General features: G+C 51.5%; 1 protein-coding gene across 3 annotated transcripts in view; it reads left to right on the top strand.

The window, feature by feature from the left end:
• Positions 1-15,148, top strand: part of HDAC11 (histone deacetylase 11) — a 126,001-nt gene extending 110,853 nt beyond the window's left edge. For all 3 annotated transcript variants that reach the window (XM_060238291.1, XM_060238293.1, XM_060238292.1), the window contains one exon: positions 14,841-15,148. In XM_060238291.1, coding sequence (XP_060094274.1) covers positions 14,841-15,059 — 219 coding nt within the window. In that variant the 3' untranslated portion in view covers positions 15,060-15,148. The remainder of the gene's footprint in view (positions 1-14,840) is intronic.
• The last annotated feature ends 467 nt before the right edge of the window (positions 15,149-15,615 follow it).

Here is a 15,615-nt window from a genome sequence, read left to right as displayed (position 1 = left end):
ACCGAAGCTTACCTGCACATACCTATCCACCCTTCTCATCGTCGATTTCTAAGGTTCGTGGTACTGAATCAACACTACCAATACAGGGCCTTACCTTTTGGCCTGTCAACAGCGCCCAGAGTTTTTTCCAAAATGTTAATCCATCCGATAGCCCAGCTGAGGAAGCAGGGAATTCACATTCACCCCTATCTGGACGACCTCTTGGTCAGATCCAACAGCAAAGAAAAATCTCTTCGGGGTACAACTCTGGCCATTCAGTGTCTTCAGTCACATGGATTCCTGGTGAACACAGAAAAGAGTTCTCTTCAGCCGAGCCAGAGGTTGGAACATCTAGGTGCAATGATCGACTCCACCTGCAATTCGCTATTTCTACCTCTGTCCAAGGCCAGGGCCATAAAGGATTTGGCTACCAGGGTCATCCAGAGCAAATCATCACCACTGATGTTGCTTGCCAAACTAATGGGACTTTTGATATCGACCATAGACATGGTTCAATGGGCCAGATTCCATTCCAGACCTCTTCAATTGTTCCTACGTCCATTTCAACTTCAGATAATGGAGAGAAAGGTTATAAATCTGATAATTCCGTTAACAGTCAAGAGGAGCTTGCAATGGTGGACGGACTTGTCTCATCTTCGCCAGGGCAAATTGTTCCATCCTCCCTCATCCCTAGAGCTGTTCACAGATGCCAGCCTGGGGGGCTGGGGGGGCCTCTCTTCAGGACAAACCAGTCCAAGGCAGGTGGTCACAATCCGAGAGTCTGCTTCCCATCAATCTTCTGGAAATCAGAGCCATACGTCTAGCTCTGGTTGCTTTCAGGACCCAATTGCTTCAGAAGCATGTGCTCGTCAGAACGGACAACATCACAGCCAAGGCGTATCTCAACAACCAGGGGGGCTCCAGATCTTCGCAGTTGCACAGGGAAGCATCAAGGATTCTGACATGGGCAGAAAAGAATCTGGCCTCTCTAAGGGCGGAACACATCAGAGGCCAGGACAACATACAGGCAGACTGGTTAAGCAGACAGGAAATCTGCGAGGGCGAGTGGGCCCTCAGCTCAGACATATTCGATCTCATATGCCAGCGTTGGGGTCAACCAGAGGTGGATCTCTTCGCTTCAGACACAAACTCCCAGCTACCAAGGTACTTCACAAGGTTCTTCCATCCAGATGCCGAACAGACAGATGCCTTGACAGCCATATGGCCTCCAGGTCTCTTGTATGCGTTTCCTCCGGTCCCTCTGGTTTCTTGAGTTCTGCGGAGGGTGAGAGTTCTACAGGCGGAAATCATCATGGTAGCTCCCTATTGGCCACGACGTCCGTGGTTCTCAATGTTGACAGAGCTATCAATAGACCTTCCGATGTCGCTACCAGTTTCTCCCGACATGCTCCATCAGGGTCCGGTGTGGCACCCCGACCCGGAGTGGTTTCATCTGACCGCGTGGAGATTGAGCGGGAGACATTCAGAAGTCTAGGTTACTCACCGGAGGTGACAGACACTATGCTAGCGTCAAGAAGACCCTCCACAGTTCTCATATACAACACTACCTGGAAGGCTTTTGTCCGATGGTGTCGTAGGAAAAAGGTTTTTTCGCTTAATCCCTCTGTGGCGGAGATACTAGCGTTCCTGCAGGAGGGTCTAGAGTCCAAGTTACAACCAGCTACGTTAAGAAGGCAGATAGCTGCCCTGTCCACTGTCTTACCGGTTGTGGGAGGGTTCAGGCTGTCTCAACATCCACACATCCAGTTGTTCTTGCAGGGGGCAAACTTGAAGTCCCCTCCGACAGTCCATCGTTTTCCGTCTTGGCGGCTCCATACCGTTTTATCGGCGCTTACTAAGAAACCATTTGAGCCTCTTCGAGAGGTGGACCTAAAATGGGTGCGGATGAAAACTCTCTTTTTAGTAGCCATCACGTCTGCACGTCGAGTTTCGGAACTGGGGGCCTTATCAGTGAAGGCGGGTCTTTGCGTGTTCCACAAGAAAAGGTGGTTCTGCGCACGGATCCCTCCTTCCTTCCTAAGGCTGCTTCTAGGTTCCACCGCTCACAAGAAATCTACTTACCCACTTTTTGTCCAGAACCCAAACACCCAAAGGAGGTAGTCTGGCATACGTTAGATGTGCACAGAGCTTTGAAGATTTTCATTCTAAGATCAGAGTCAATTAGAAAAACTGACTACATGTTCATCAACATCTCTCCTCCAAGAGCTGGAGACAAGATGTCTACTTCATCAATTAGTACAGTTCTGAAGGCCTGTATCAGGGAAGCATATAGGGCATCAGGGTTACAGGTACCTGGGGGTATCACTGCACATTCACTTAGGAGTGCCTCCACAAACACGGCACTGCTGAATAGGGCTTCAGTCGAAGAGGTGTGTAGAGCTGCTACTTGGTCCTCTCCGTCTACATTCATAAGGCATTATAAGATCCATTCCATGGCATCAGCAGATGCAGCATTTGGGAGAAAGGTATTGCAGCATGTTCTGGGGGAGGTCAGCGATGAAGGCCCACCCGATTAAAGGGGACTGCTCTGGTAGGTCCTACAGAGATGTCCGACAACCTCTGAGGGAGAACGGCCCATTGGACTTACCGTGAGGGGTCCTTCTCCTCAGAGGTTCGGAGGACATCTCGCCACTCCCAGATTCATTTTCATCCCTTAGGTTTCTTTCTACAGCCTATCTCCCTTGTACTGTGTTACTTTCAGTATTATCGGAGTTCAAGTTTACAGTTTACATTTTAAATACGAGTTGTTAGTTCTGTTGATAGTCCTTCTAGTTAGAGGGAAGACGATACTGCTTTCGGAGTCCCACAACTGAGGGCGGGGTTATTCCGAAGGCGCCAACAGGAAGTTGAAAAAAGTGTTCCTGCCTCCCTGAAGGAACAGTAGGAATAACCCACAGAGATGTCCTCCGAACCTCTGAGGAGAAGGACCCCTCATGGTAAGTCCAATGGGCCGTTCTCCTTCTTCTACACTCCGACTAGTATTGTTATTATTAAAAAAAAGACTTTATCTTCTTCGCTATCACCCCTTCCATCCCCCCCCCCCTTTCCGGGCGTATGGAAGGGAAAGATCTTAAAACGACTTTTAAAAAGTGCACACGGTGTGGGACCAAAATTTCCTTGACCAACGGACATTCTTTGTGCCTCTTTTGTTTGGGAGAGACCCATAGAACCGATACCTGTGTTCATTGTAGCCAGTTCGGGAAACAGACCAGGAAAAATTGTGCAGCTAGACTCAAGAGTCTTCTTTTGGAGTCCTCGTTGTGGCCTGTAATGTCCCATGCTTCGCAGCCTTCCCTAACTTTGCAAAGGGACGTGGTTCAATTGGCAGCTTCTGTGGCATCGGCTCCCAGTAAGCATAAGTCTGGAAAACACTCCAAAAAATATGACGACTCCAAGAAAAAACACCGCTTCGAATCGTCTTCCAAACAAAATCCACAAAGACTGATCGTCACTCCTTGGACCCGAGACCCTCCGACCATACCAGGGCTTCGACCTCGCATCCGGCGGCACCTACCTTGGTTTCGGTATCGACGGCACCGACTGTTCCTCCAGAACTCTCGACTCCCACTGATGTCATAACTGACGAGGTCATCTGCATTCAACCTAGATCTCCATCTGTCCATGAATCCCTACCGGAAGACATCCCCGCCTCTGAGTCCTTGGAACCCTTGCCTCGACTTCAGGCTCATTGAGCCTATCTCCTGGGCGCCCTTCCATGAGGTGTCAGTACCCCGCACTTTCAAGGATTCGGCTGTCTCTCCGCTTCATCGAGAGTCTCCAACTCAATGCTACACTGAAAAGCTGACATAGGGATCGTTATTACTACCGTAGCCCATCTCGTTCCAGATTGCTGTCCCCACGTTGGCACTGGCAATACTACACATCTTCTAGGTCACCATCCCACGAGCTCCATCAACCCCGGTACCATGAAGGATCCCACCAGCCCCGGTACCGTGAGGAAGACTATCAACATAGGTACAGTGAACCTCAGTACCATGAAAATACATACCGACCTCGGTACTGTGATGAACTCTACTACCCACAATACCACGAAGATTCACCTAATCGACCCCGAATTTAGTCAGGAACTGAAACTAATGTCACCGACTCCCTCAACATCTGCTTTCTCAGCTCCATCGAAACAGCACACACTTCAACCGGACCAGCCTACAGGTAAGGTTGTATCACTGCCTACCAAACCCTTGCACGACCATCCTATGACTCCTATCAATGTTCCTGAGGAATCAGAAGCTGAACACTTGGATTCTTCTCACTCTGCAGCATCCTCACCAGCTTCACCCGTTTCCAATATTACCAAGCCGGTCGATCTCTCAGCATCTGAAGAATCCAAGGCCTACTTAGACTTACTCACCAACATGGCAAACACTCTCAATATAAAGCTCACCACTGATCTACCGAGAGTATCTGATTTGGTCCATGATTTAATCCATGTGGATTTACCTGCGGGCTCCTTCCTCCCTATGCTTCCTGTCCATCTAGAAAGCTTAAAGGAGGCTTGGGACACGCTTGCATCGTTACCACCTACATCAAAGAGGATTGAATCCTTATACAAAATTCACGCACCGGATTCTAAATTTTTATTTAATCACCCTGCGCCCAACTCCATGATTGTGCACTCCTCATCCAAGTCCAAACAAACACATCACCCAGTCCCACCTGAGAAGGAAGGGAAGAAACTTGACACCTTAGGGAGAAAAACTTACTCTCTCTCAACTGCCACTTCTAAAATCCATAATTATTTGGCATACTTTTCAGCCTACACTTTTAATTTGATGTCTCAACTCACTACTCTCTGCCTGATTATGCACAGAAGCAAGCATCACAAATCCTGCAAGAGCTTTCCCGAGTCAGCAAACAGCAGATTAACTCAATTTGTCACGCTGTTGCCTGTTCATCCAGAACCTTGGCCACATCCATCACCCTGCGCCGGCACGCCTGGCTCCACTCTGCATCATTGCAACCGGACATCAAATTCAAAATTGAAGACATACCCTTTGATGGTCAGGGTGTCACGGCTGGGGCCGGGTCAGGCAAAGTCCAGAGGCAGTCCGAGGTCTGTAGCCAGTAAGCAGGAGGGTCTGAGGCGCCAAATCCAAATCAGTGTACAAGTATCGCAGGTCCGAGGTCCAGAAGCCGAGGTCAGGGAGTCCAGAAGTCAAAAGCCAAAGTCAGGGAGTCAGGAACCAAAGTCAAGCTGGAGTGGATGCTAGGATGTCAGGGAGATGACTAGTTGCTTCCACAAAGCCTCCTCCCAAAGCCCACAGCTATATAGCCCTCTGCTGGCTGTTGCCCGTTTGGGCTAATTGCTGGCTCAGGGAGGCAGCCAGGATCCTGTCATAACTCAAGCATCCTTGCTCTTAGGAGGGCCAGAATCCTCTCAGAACTCAGGGCTCAGGGAGCGTCTTGCTTGTGAGCGTGCCGCCCTCCTCCGATCCCTGAGGTCCTGCCGGAGGCGGTCACGCACACGAGCCACCCGAGAGGGCGAGGCAGGGGGGCTGGGATCTTCTCCAGCAGGAGGCAGGGGCACTGGTGCAGGTGGCAGGGGCACAGTTTCCTCGTCAGACTCAACTTCCTCTGCAGGGTCCCCAGCACCCATGACACTATCCCCCCCCCCAGGGCCCCCCTCCGTCGAGGGACCTGGAAGGTCGGGGTGGTCGTTGTGGAACCGGTGCACCAAGTCCGGGGCATGAAGATTGTCCTCGGGCTCCCAAGACCGGTCTTCTGGGCCATATCCCTCCCAGTCCACCAGGTATTGGAGGCCTCCACGATGGTACCGGGAGTCCAGGATCTGGCGCACCTCATATTCTTCCTCGTCATCCACCAACACCGGTGGTGGCGGCGGTGGGCAAGGAGGCCGAGCTGGGTCAGGGGGTGCAGCTGGAACAAGGAGGGAGCGATGGAACACAGGGTGAATGCGGAGGTGGGGTGGCAACTGGAGCCTGAAGGCGACGGGGTTTATTTGGTCCGTGACGGGGTAGGGTCCAATGAACCGCGCATCCAGCTTGTGAGACCGACCAGGCCAGCGCAGGTAGCGAGTTGAGAGCCACACCTGATCCCCTGGCTGGATTGGGGGGCCTTCCTGCCTCTTCCGGTCCGCAGCCAGTTTATAGGCTTCCTTGGCCCGCTGTAGCTGCTCCCGGAGCAAGTCTTGGCTGGCGCGGAGTTCTTGCAGGTAGGCCTCGACGGCGGGGACATTCGTGGGTGGCAGGATCGCCGGGAAGAACCGAGGGTGGTACCCGTAGGTTGCAGCAAACGGGGTCATTTGGGTGGACGAGTGGACCGCGTTGTTGTATGCAAACTCCGCTAGAGGCAACAGACTGGTCCAGTCGTCCTGCTGGTAGCAGGTGTAACAGCGGAGATATTGCTCTAGCGTGGCATTGGTGCGCTCTGTCTGACCATCAGTCTGTGGGTGGTAGGCTGAGGACAGGTGCACTCGAGTACCCAGGCTGGAATGGAGGGCTTGCCAGAACCGAGAGGAGAACTGGGGGCCCCGGTCTGAGATCAGGTGGGCTGGGAGTCCGTGCAGACGAAAGATGTGTTGCAGGTAGAGCTGGGCTGTCTCCTGAGCTGTGGGAAGTTTCGGACACGGAATGAAGTGGGCCATCTTGGTAAATAGGTCGACGACCACCAAGATGCAAGTCTGACCTTTGGATCGTGGGAGTTCTGTAATGAAGTCCATCGAGATGGTGTCCCAGGGTCCTGAGGGTGCGGGCAAGGGCTGTAACAACCCCGAGGGCTTGGCCGGGACGTCTTTGGCCCGCCGACAGACATCACAGGAGCTGACATAGCGGGCAACATCGGAGCGCACTCGTGGCCACCAGAATTCTCGCGTCAGCAAGTGGGTGGTCTTATGCTGTCCAAAGTGCCCGGCGGGTAACGAGTCATGAGTCAGGCGTAGCACTTCTGCCCGCAAGGGCCCGGGCGGCACATAGAGGCGTTCGCGGTGTAGCAAGAGACCGCCTCGAGTCGTGAACTCGCCTGCTGAGTCGTCTTGGAGTGCCTGGAGGTGTTGCTGGACCCAGGGATCGTTGGCCTGGCTAGCACGAATGTCCTCCATGAGTGTGGGTGAAGTGGAGGTGGCTGCAAATACTGAGGGCGGCAGGATGGGAGCAGCGGGCACGGCCTCAGTTGAAGCAGGGGCGTATTCCGGTTTCCGGGACAGCGCGTCTGCTTTCCGGTTCTGGGTATGGGGGATGTAGGAGATCCGGAAGTCAAAGCGAGAGAAGAATAGGGACCACCGGATCTGGCGCTGGTTGAGACGGCGGGTGGTCTGGAGGTGCTCTAGGTTCCGGTGGTCAGTGAGCACTTGAACAGGGTGGCGAGCCCCTTCGAGGTAGTGCCTCCAAACCTCAAAAGCCGCCTTGATCGCGAGCAACTCCCTCTCCCAGATGGTATAGTTCCTTTCCGCAGCCGTGAGCTGGCGTGAGTAATAGGCGCAGGGCTGGAGTGGCTGAGACGGCTCCTCGCGCTGGGACAGCACTGCTCCCAGGGCCACGTTGGAGGCATCAGCTTCCACCGTAAAGGGAAGCTGGGGGTCAGGGTATCTCAGGAGTGGCCCGGTGGCAAAACGGGTCTTCAGGGTGGAGAAGGCGTTATCGGCCTCTGGGGACCAGCAGAAGGGTTCTTTGGGGCGGAGTAGTTGAGTCAGGGGTGTTGTCAGGGAGGCATAGGCCGGGATGAATTGCCGATAGTAGTTGGCAAAACCAAGGAATCGCTGCAGGTCTTTGCGATTCTGAGGAGCCTGCCAGGTCAGGACCGCTTCTACTTTTTTCGGGTCCATGAGGATCCCTTGCGGGGACACAATGTGACCGAGGAACTCGACAGAGCGCAGGTCGAAGTCGCACTTCTCCAGCTTGGCGTAGAGGCCATGGGTTCGTAGGCGCTGCAGGACCTGGCGGACGTGCTCGGCGTGCTGGGCAGGATTGCGGGAGTAAATTAGGATGTCATCTAGATATATGATTGCGAAGCGGTCGAGCAGGTCCCGGAATATGTCGTTCATGAACCTCTGGAAGACAGCGGGGGCGTTGGTCAATCCGAAGGGCATCACCAGGTGCTCGTACTGCCCGTACCGGGTCCCAAATGCGGTCTTCCATTCGTCTCCAGGTCGTATGCGCACCAAATTGTACGCTCCACGGAGGTCCAGCTTGGTATAGATTTGGGCCCCCTTTAAGCGATCCAAGAGTTCAGGGATCAGTGGTAGAGGGTACCGGTCGCGGATGGTGATCTTGTTCAGGGCCCGGTAATCATTGCACAGCCGGAGCTCCCCACTTTTCTTCTTCACGAAGAGGACTGGAGCAGACAGGGGAGAGGTTGAGGGTCGGATGAAGCCGCGTTTCAGGTTCTTATCTAGGAAGTCTCGCAGAGCGGCCAACTCAGGCTCCGACATTGGGTACAGACGCCCCACCGGGAGTGGTGCCCCAGGTACCAAGTCAATGGCACAGTCATAGGGCCGGTGAGGGGGAAGCTGATCCGCTCCCGTCTCTTCGAAGACATCGGCGAAATCCGCATACTTCTGAGGGAGCTGAGGACCACCACTCGGGATGCCAGCTGCCAGAGTGGTGGGAGGAGTCAGATGGGGGCATGGGTCTTGGAAACGTAGTTCCTGCTGGGCCCAGTCCACGATGGGGTTGTGCAGCTTCAGCCAGGAAAGGCCCAGAATCAGTGGGAAGCGAGGCATGCGGGCGACATTAAACTGCAGCTGTTCTTGGTGCTGCTGGACGTGGAAGGTGATGGGACAGGTCTCCTGGGTGACAGGCCCAGAACGGAGGAGGCGCCCGTCAATAGCCTCCACCAGCGACGGAGTCTCTTTTGTCTGCACCGGGATCTGGTGCTGTTTTACAAAGGCGGCATCTATAAAACAGTGGGCTGCTCCCGAGTCCAGCATGGCATACACGAACAGCCAGCGTTCGTCAGGCAGACGGAGTTTGACGGGTAGCAGGAACGGGCCCGGGGTATCAGCCCGCTGTTCGGAGGACCCAGCTAGTCGCCCCAGGCTGGGGGGTCCACTTACGCCTGGGGCTGCCCTTTTGGCGGCGGTGGCGGTGAAGGCCCGGGTATCTGATGCTTAGCAGGGCAGCCAGAGGCATAGTGGCCTGCCGTGCCGCAGTAGAGGCACAGGTTCTGTGTGCGGCGTCTGGCCTTTTCCTCTGGGGTCAGGCAGGGTCGAGCAGCTCCAAGCCGCATAGGCTCGTCCTCGGCGCTGGTACGAGCTGAGGATGGGCGAGGAGCCAAGTGGCACGGCGCAGGGAGCTGGCGCCCTCTGGTCTTGGCTTGGCGGCGACTTTCCAGGCGGCCATCGATGCGGAGGCAGAGGGTGATAAGTTGTTGAAGCGTGGGTGGTGGCTCCACCCTGGCCAGTTCATCCAGGACCTCCTCTGCCAACCCCTCGGTAAACTGGTCCATCTGGGCAGCCTCATTCCACGCCAAGTCTTGGGCCAGGAGCTTGAATTCGGTGGCATACTGAGCCACCGAAGATTTGCCTTGTTTCAGTGCCCTGATCTTCCGGTTGGCTGTGGCTGCTTGGACTGGGCTAGAGAAAGCAGCAGACAGGTGGGCCTCAAACCCTTGGTAATTAGTTAGTAGGGGAGAGGATGCGACCAGCAAGGGTGTGGCCCATTTGGCCGCCTGCCCCTTTAACAGACTGATGATGAAACACACCTTTGTCTTGTCATTGAGGAAGTCCCGTGCTCTCAGTTCAAAGTACAGCCGACACTGTGCTAGGAAGGCAGGAAATTCTTCCACGGCACCCCCAAATCTGTCAGGTGGGGAAACTGGGCACTTGGCTGGAGCACTGGCCGCAGGTTGTTGCTGCAAGTGCACTACTGCCTGTGTTAGCTGCTGTACCTGGGCTTGGAGCGCAGCTAGTAGTTCTGTGGTTTCACTTGCTTCAGCATCCATCCTGTGGAGTGGGTGTTTGTCTGGTGGAAGCAATCTGTCACGGCTGGGGCCGGGTCAGGCAAAGTCCAGAGGCAGTCCGAGGTCTGTAGCCAGTAAGCAGGAGGGTCTGAGGCGCCAAATCCAAATCAGTGTACAAGTATCGCAGGTCCGAGGTCCAGAAGCCGAGGTCAGGGAGTCCAGAAGTCAAAAGCCAAAGTCAGGGAGTCAGGAACCAAAGTCAAGCTGGAGTGGATGCTAGGATGTCAGGGAGATGACTAGTTGCTTCCACAAAGCCTCCTCCCAAAGCCCACAGCTATATAGCCCTCTGCTGGCTGTTGCCCGTTTGGGCTAATTGCTGGCTCAGGGAGGCAGCCAGGATCCTGTCATAACTCAAGCATCCTTGCTCTTAGGAGGGCCAGAATCCTCTCAGAACTCAGGGCTCAGGGAGCGTCTTGCTTGTGAGCGTGCCGCCCTCCTCCGATCCCTGAGGTCCTGCCGGAGGCGGTCACGCACACGAGCCACCCGAGAGGGCGAGGCAGGGGGGCTGGGATCTTCTCCAGCAGGAGGCAGGGGCACTGGTGCAGGTGGCAGGGGCACAGTTTCCTCGTCAGACTCAACTTCCTCTGCAGGGTCCCCAGCACCCATGACACAGGGCCTCTTTAATGCTACAGCTGATGACATCCTGACCACTGTCGATGACAGTTGAAAAAGGGCTAAAAGATTAGGGGTCAATCAACAACCTTAGCCCAATAGACAGAGAGATTGGAAATCATCTTTTTATAAACGTCCCCGCTCACTTAGACAGGCTGACTGCTGGAAGCGCAAAGTTCTACCAGCTAAATAACACTTCCATCAACGACCTCGCGCTCAGACCGCAAAAAAAGACGACTCCTTCAAAACAGTCTCTTTGACTTCATAACACCATCTCCTCTTCAACATCTATCCAGCATCACAAAACTGCTTCCTTTCTACCCCATGTGGGAATCCATAACATCGGATTCCTGGGTCCTGGCGATCATCCACAGGGGCTACACCATAGAGTTCGATTCACTCCCGAGGCTCCATCGTTTCATACGTACTCCTCCATCCCTCCCTCTCCAGGAAGAGATCACTGCCTTGCTGGCCAAGGCAGCCATAGAACCAGTCCCACCGCAGTTCCATCGCACAGGGTTCTATTCCCGATACTTCCTGGTTCCAAAGAGAGATGGAGGACAACGTCCAATACTGGACCTTTGCAAGCTCAATCACCATATTCTGTACAAAAAATTCCGCATGATTACCCTGCAGTCTATTATCGCCTTAATTCCAAAAGATGCTTGGATGGCACTGATAGACCTTCAAGATGCCTACTTCCACCTTACCATCAACCATCACCACAGAAGATTCTTAAGGTTTGCCATTGGGGACCAGCACTCCAGTTCCGCTCCCTTCCCTTCGTCCTATCGACCGCAGCAAGAGTCTTCATAAAGTGAATGGCGGTGGTGGGGGTGACACTTTGCCAACAAAAAAATTCCATATATCCTTACATAGATGAACTAGCTCATTGTGGCCCAATCCAAAGAGCAACTTCAAAAAGACATATCAACCACTCTCTCTCTCCTGTCTTCATTGGGTCTTCAAGTCAACTTGACAAAGTCCAATCTGATCCCAACACAGGACATCCAATTCATAGGTGCACGCCTATCAACGGCACCACACAAGGCCTACCTTCCTGCAGACAGGGTCCATCACATTCAGTCACTGGCCTCTACCCTACTCAAACAGCCTTCATCTTTCAGTGCATGCTGGGGCTTATGACTGCCACAACTGCTGTCCTGTGCTTTGCGTGGCTCCGCATGCGACTTCTACAATTATGGTTCATACGGACGTTCCGCCCACATCGACAACACCAAATGACTTTACTCACCGTTCCACACCACATTCTTCCATCACTGGAATGGTGAACACTGGAACATCATCTTCTGGTGGAATGCTGTTCACAAAGTCGCCTCCATCAGCCATTGTCACCACAGATGCCTCGAGATGGGGTTGGGGAACCCACTAAGGCACACTAATGGTACAAGGTCAGTGGACAGCCTACGAGAAATCCCTTCATATCAACTGCCTGGAACTCTTGGCGGTCCAGAGAGCACTCAAGTCATTCCTACCGTCCCTCCACGGCCTACACATCCAGGTCACCTCAGACAACATGGCAACAATGTTTTACATCAACCGCCAGGGAGGCACTGCTTCTGTCTGCCTCTGCAGACAGGCCTTAGCCCTTTGGCATTGGAGCATTGCTCACAACATATTCCTAACAGCCATACACTTGCCAAGAATCCCAAATGTTCAAGCGGATGCACTAAGTCATCACCTCGTGAACGACCATGAATGGACCCTCAACCGCAGCTATCTTTGAACAGTTTTCAGGACATTCGGAGTTCCAGCCATAGACGTCTTTGCCTCTCCGAACAATGCTCAATGCCCACGTTTCTACACTCGGGGTCCTCCATCCGCACAATCTGCGGGAAATGCCTTTCTCCATTTGTGGTCGGGACGCTTCAGAAAATCAGACCGGACCAGAGCAACAGTATCCTCATCACTCCCTGGTGGCCCCGCCAACCATGGTTCACCACCCTCCTCTCAAACAGTGTGTTTCATTGCTTTCCCCAAGCTCAGGACTTGATCTCGCAACAAAACGGCAAAGTCCTACACCATGACGCGGGACCTCTGCGATTAACTGCCTGGAGAATCAGTTTCTAGATTTTCCCACAGAAGTCCAACATGTTCTTCTTAATGCCAGAAAGCCTCTCACTAGAAAATCCTACTTTCAAAAGTTGAAGCGCTTTGCAACGTATGCTGCTCAACATAACTTCCTTCCTGAATCAGCCTCTATAGCCCAGATTCTCACCTACACTTTGTCTCTGTCGAACTCAGGCCTAGCCTACTCCTCTCTAAATTTTCAACTGGCCGCTATTTCAGCCCTTCATCCACATGTTGAAGGACGCACTGTCTTCTCTCATTCTACAGCAAAAGCCTTTCTAAAGGGCATCCTATATCTTCAACCTTCAGTTTCTCAACTGCAACCCACATGGAGTTTTGTCCTCAGCCAACTGATGAAACCCCCTTTTGAGCCGATGGCATCCATTCCACTGCATCTCTTGTCTTGGAAGATGGCATTACTGGTGGCACTTACTGGCAGGAGAGTCAGCGATGTTTGTGCCTTTTGGACAGACCCCCCTTACACTGTCTTCAACCATGACAGAGTGGTTCTACACCTGACCCTGCTTTCCTGCCGAAAGTCGTCTCACCTTATCTCGGAAGGTCGACCACCTTCAAAAACCAAGTGACGCTGGGCAATGGGCCCTACACAATCTTGACGTACAAATGGCCCTCGCTTTCTACATTGAGAGGACACATACTTTCCATAAGGACTCTAGACTTTTTGTGGCTTATGGAAAACATAAGCAGGAATACAAAATCTCAACCCAGAGGTTTTCTAAGTGGGTTGTAGCCACCATTGCCTTATGCTACAAATTGGCTAAACAACCCGTCCCTGAACACTTGTGAGCTCATTCCACTCAAACCATCTCCACGTCATCAGCCTTCTGTGGAGGCGTCCTGATGGAGGACATCTGTGCTGCTGCGGTCTGGTCTTCTCCATCTACATTTGCCACGCACTACACTCTTGCTTGACGTGACGTATCCTTTGGGCAGGCTGTACTTCGCCCCATTTTTGACTGACGGCTCCAGCTCAATGCCCTGTGAGTACTATACTTCTTATTACTTTTATGCATGTTTAACATGTATTTTTCTATTACAGAACCAGCTCCCACCTCCGTGCACTTCAGCTTACCAGTCACCCATGTGTGGGACTGCACAGAGACCACGATGAAGATAAACAGGTTGCTTACCTGTAACTGATGATCTTCAAGTGGTCATCTGTGCAGTCACACATGCCCACCCAGCCTTCCCCGCTGCTGGTTTATTCTCTTCTCTACTAACTATTTTCTCTATAAAGCGGCTAGAAGAAACTGGATGGTTGGAGCGCCTTCCCCTCGCTCTAGGCATGCGCAGTGGATGCCTGTTCCCCAGACCGAGAGGGAATGCGCACCAAAATAAACGCCTAGGCTAGCTTTGAATTCTCCGAGGTCGGGTTCGTTTCAAGGCGGAAAACCCATGTGTGTGACTGCACAGATGACCACTCAAAGATCATCAGTTACAGGTAAGTAACCTGTTTATTTAGTGATATCTTCTTGCCCCACATGGTTTAGGACCTATCAGTATTTCAATTATGTGATGCTGTCAGCCAAAATCTCTTTGGGCCATTCATAATATATTTGGTGGAATTTTTATGATTATACGATGAAATGGAGATTGAACAACAAAATCACATAAACCAGATTTCTAGCATTTTAACGGAAAAAGTGGGAAAACCTATGAGACACTGGAGGATTGTCCTTGATATCTGTTACAGTGGCTTAAATCAATGTCTAACAAATATGTGAATGTGCTTTCTGCTGACCTAACCAGGAATCTGCATAACTGATTTTAATTAGATTTTTCTAGAATATTTGGTTTGCGGATAGCAGTCTTATAGTCACTGCTGTAGTATAGTCACTGCTGTAGTTATGGCTGGCTTGGTGTAAGGGGTGTGGCCTAATATGCAAATGAGCTCCTGCTGGGCTTTTCTACCAAAAAAGCCGTGTGAAATAATGATGATGTTGGGGTGTGGCCTAATATGCGAATGAGTTCCTGCTGGGCTTTTTCTACAGAAAAAAAGACCTGGAAAAGTGTAATTCATAACTTTCAGATTCTTTAAGGTGTTTAATCCCTATTTGAATTATCAATAATGATATTTTCTTTTCTCAGGCATAGAATATTATGAAACCTAGAAATTGAAGCTTCATAAATTAAATGAAATCCAGTAGTCATATTATCTCTTTTTTGTTGTAAATATGCAGGGAATTATTGAAAGAGATGAAATTGTATTCAGAGCGGCTAGAAAACACAAAATTCCTATCTTGATGGTGACATCTGGAGGCTATCAGAAGAGGACAGCTCGAATAATTGCAGATTCTATTGTCAATTTGCACAACCTACGGCTTATTGACAAAGAGCTTGTGCATGGTGAAGCTGAAAACCTGAAGGTAGAACTGATGATTAGAGAAGGCAAGAAATAACAGCTAACTTGCCAGTGAATTAAGAGAATGTGGGATTATTGTATGGTAATAAAACAGATCTCTAATTGTTTAATATTTAAACCAAGGGACAAGAAGTTTTCCAAGTTCTTATAGAATTAATGTACTCTAATGGGGAAAGCATTTAATTTGCCTATAATCACCAATTTACCAGTGATACTTGGTGATCTCACAAGGAGAACTAATGTATAATTTTTTGAGGTATTAAGTGCTGCTTTGGTAATCAAAATGGATGTACATTCAGGAAATTCATGGACACTCAGTTTCCCATTGGATATCCTTCAACAAGATCCAATCCTAGACTCTCAGCTTCAAATTCTGCAGCTGACAGCCTGGAACATGTGCAGAAATAAGTTAGGGGCCTGAGCTTCTCCAAACTGGTCACACAAAACACTACATACTCTAAGGTTTCTGTCAGTAAAATGCATGATGTTTCCTGGACAATGTTCTAGCATAGTGCAAGGTTAGGGACATCAATGCCCATAAGATTCAAGTTGGATTTTCTTCAAGATGGTGTCAACAAAACAATTTGTATCAG

The sequence above is a fragment of the Heteronotia binoei genome, chromosome 5 (genome assembly GCF_032191835.1).
Source record: "Heteronotia binoei isolate CCM8104 ecotype False Entrance Well chromosome 5, APGP_CSIRO_Hbin_v1, whole genome shotgun sequence".
NCBI classification, from domain to species: Eukaryota; Metazoa; Chordata; class Lepidosauria; order Squamata; family Gekkonidae; genus Heteronotia; species Heteronotia binoei.
Note: the sequence above shows the minus strand (reverse complement) of the source record. Positions and strands in the feature narration are given on the sequence as shown.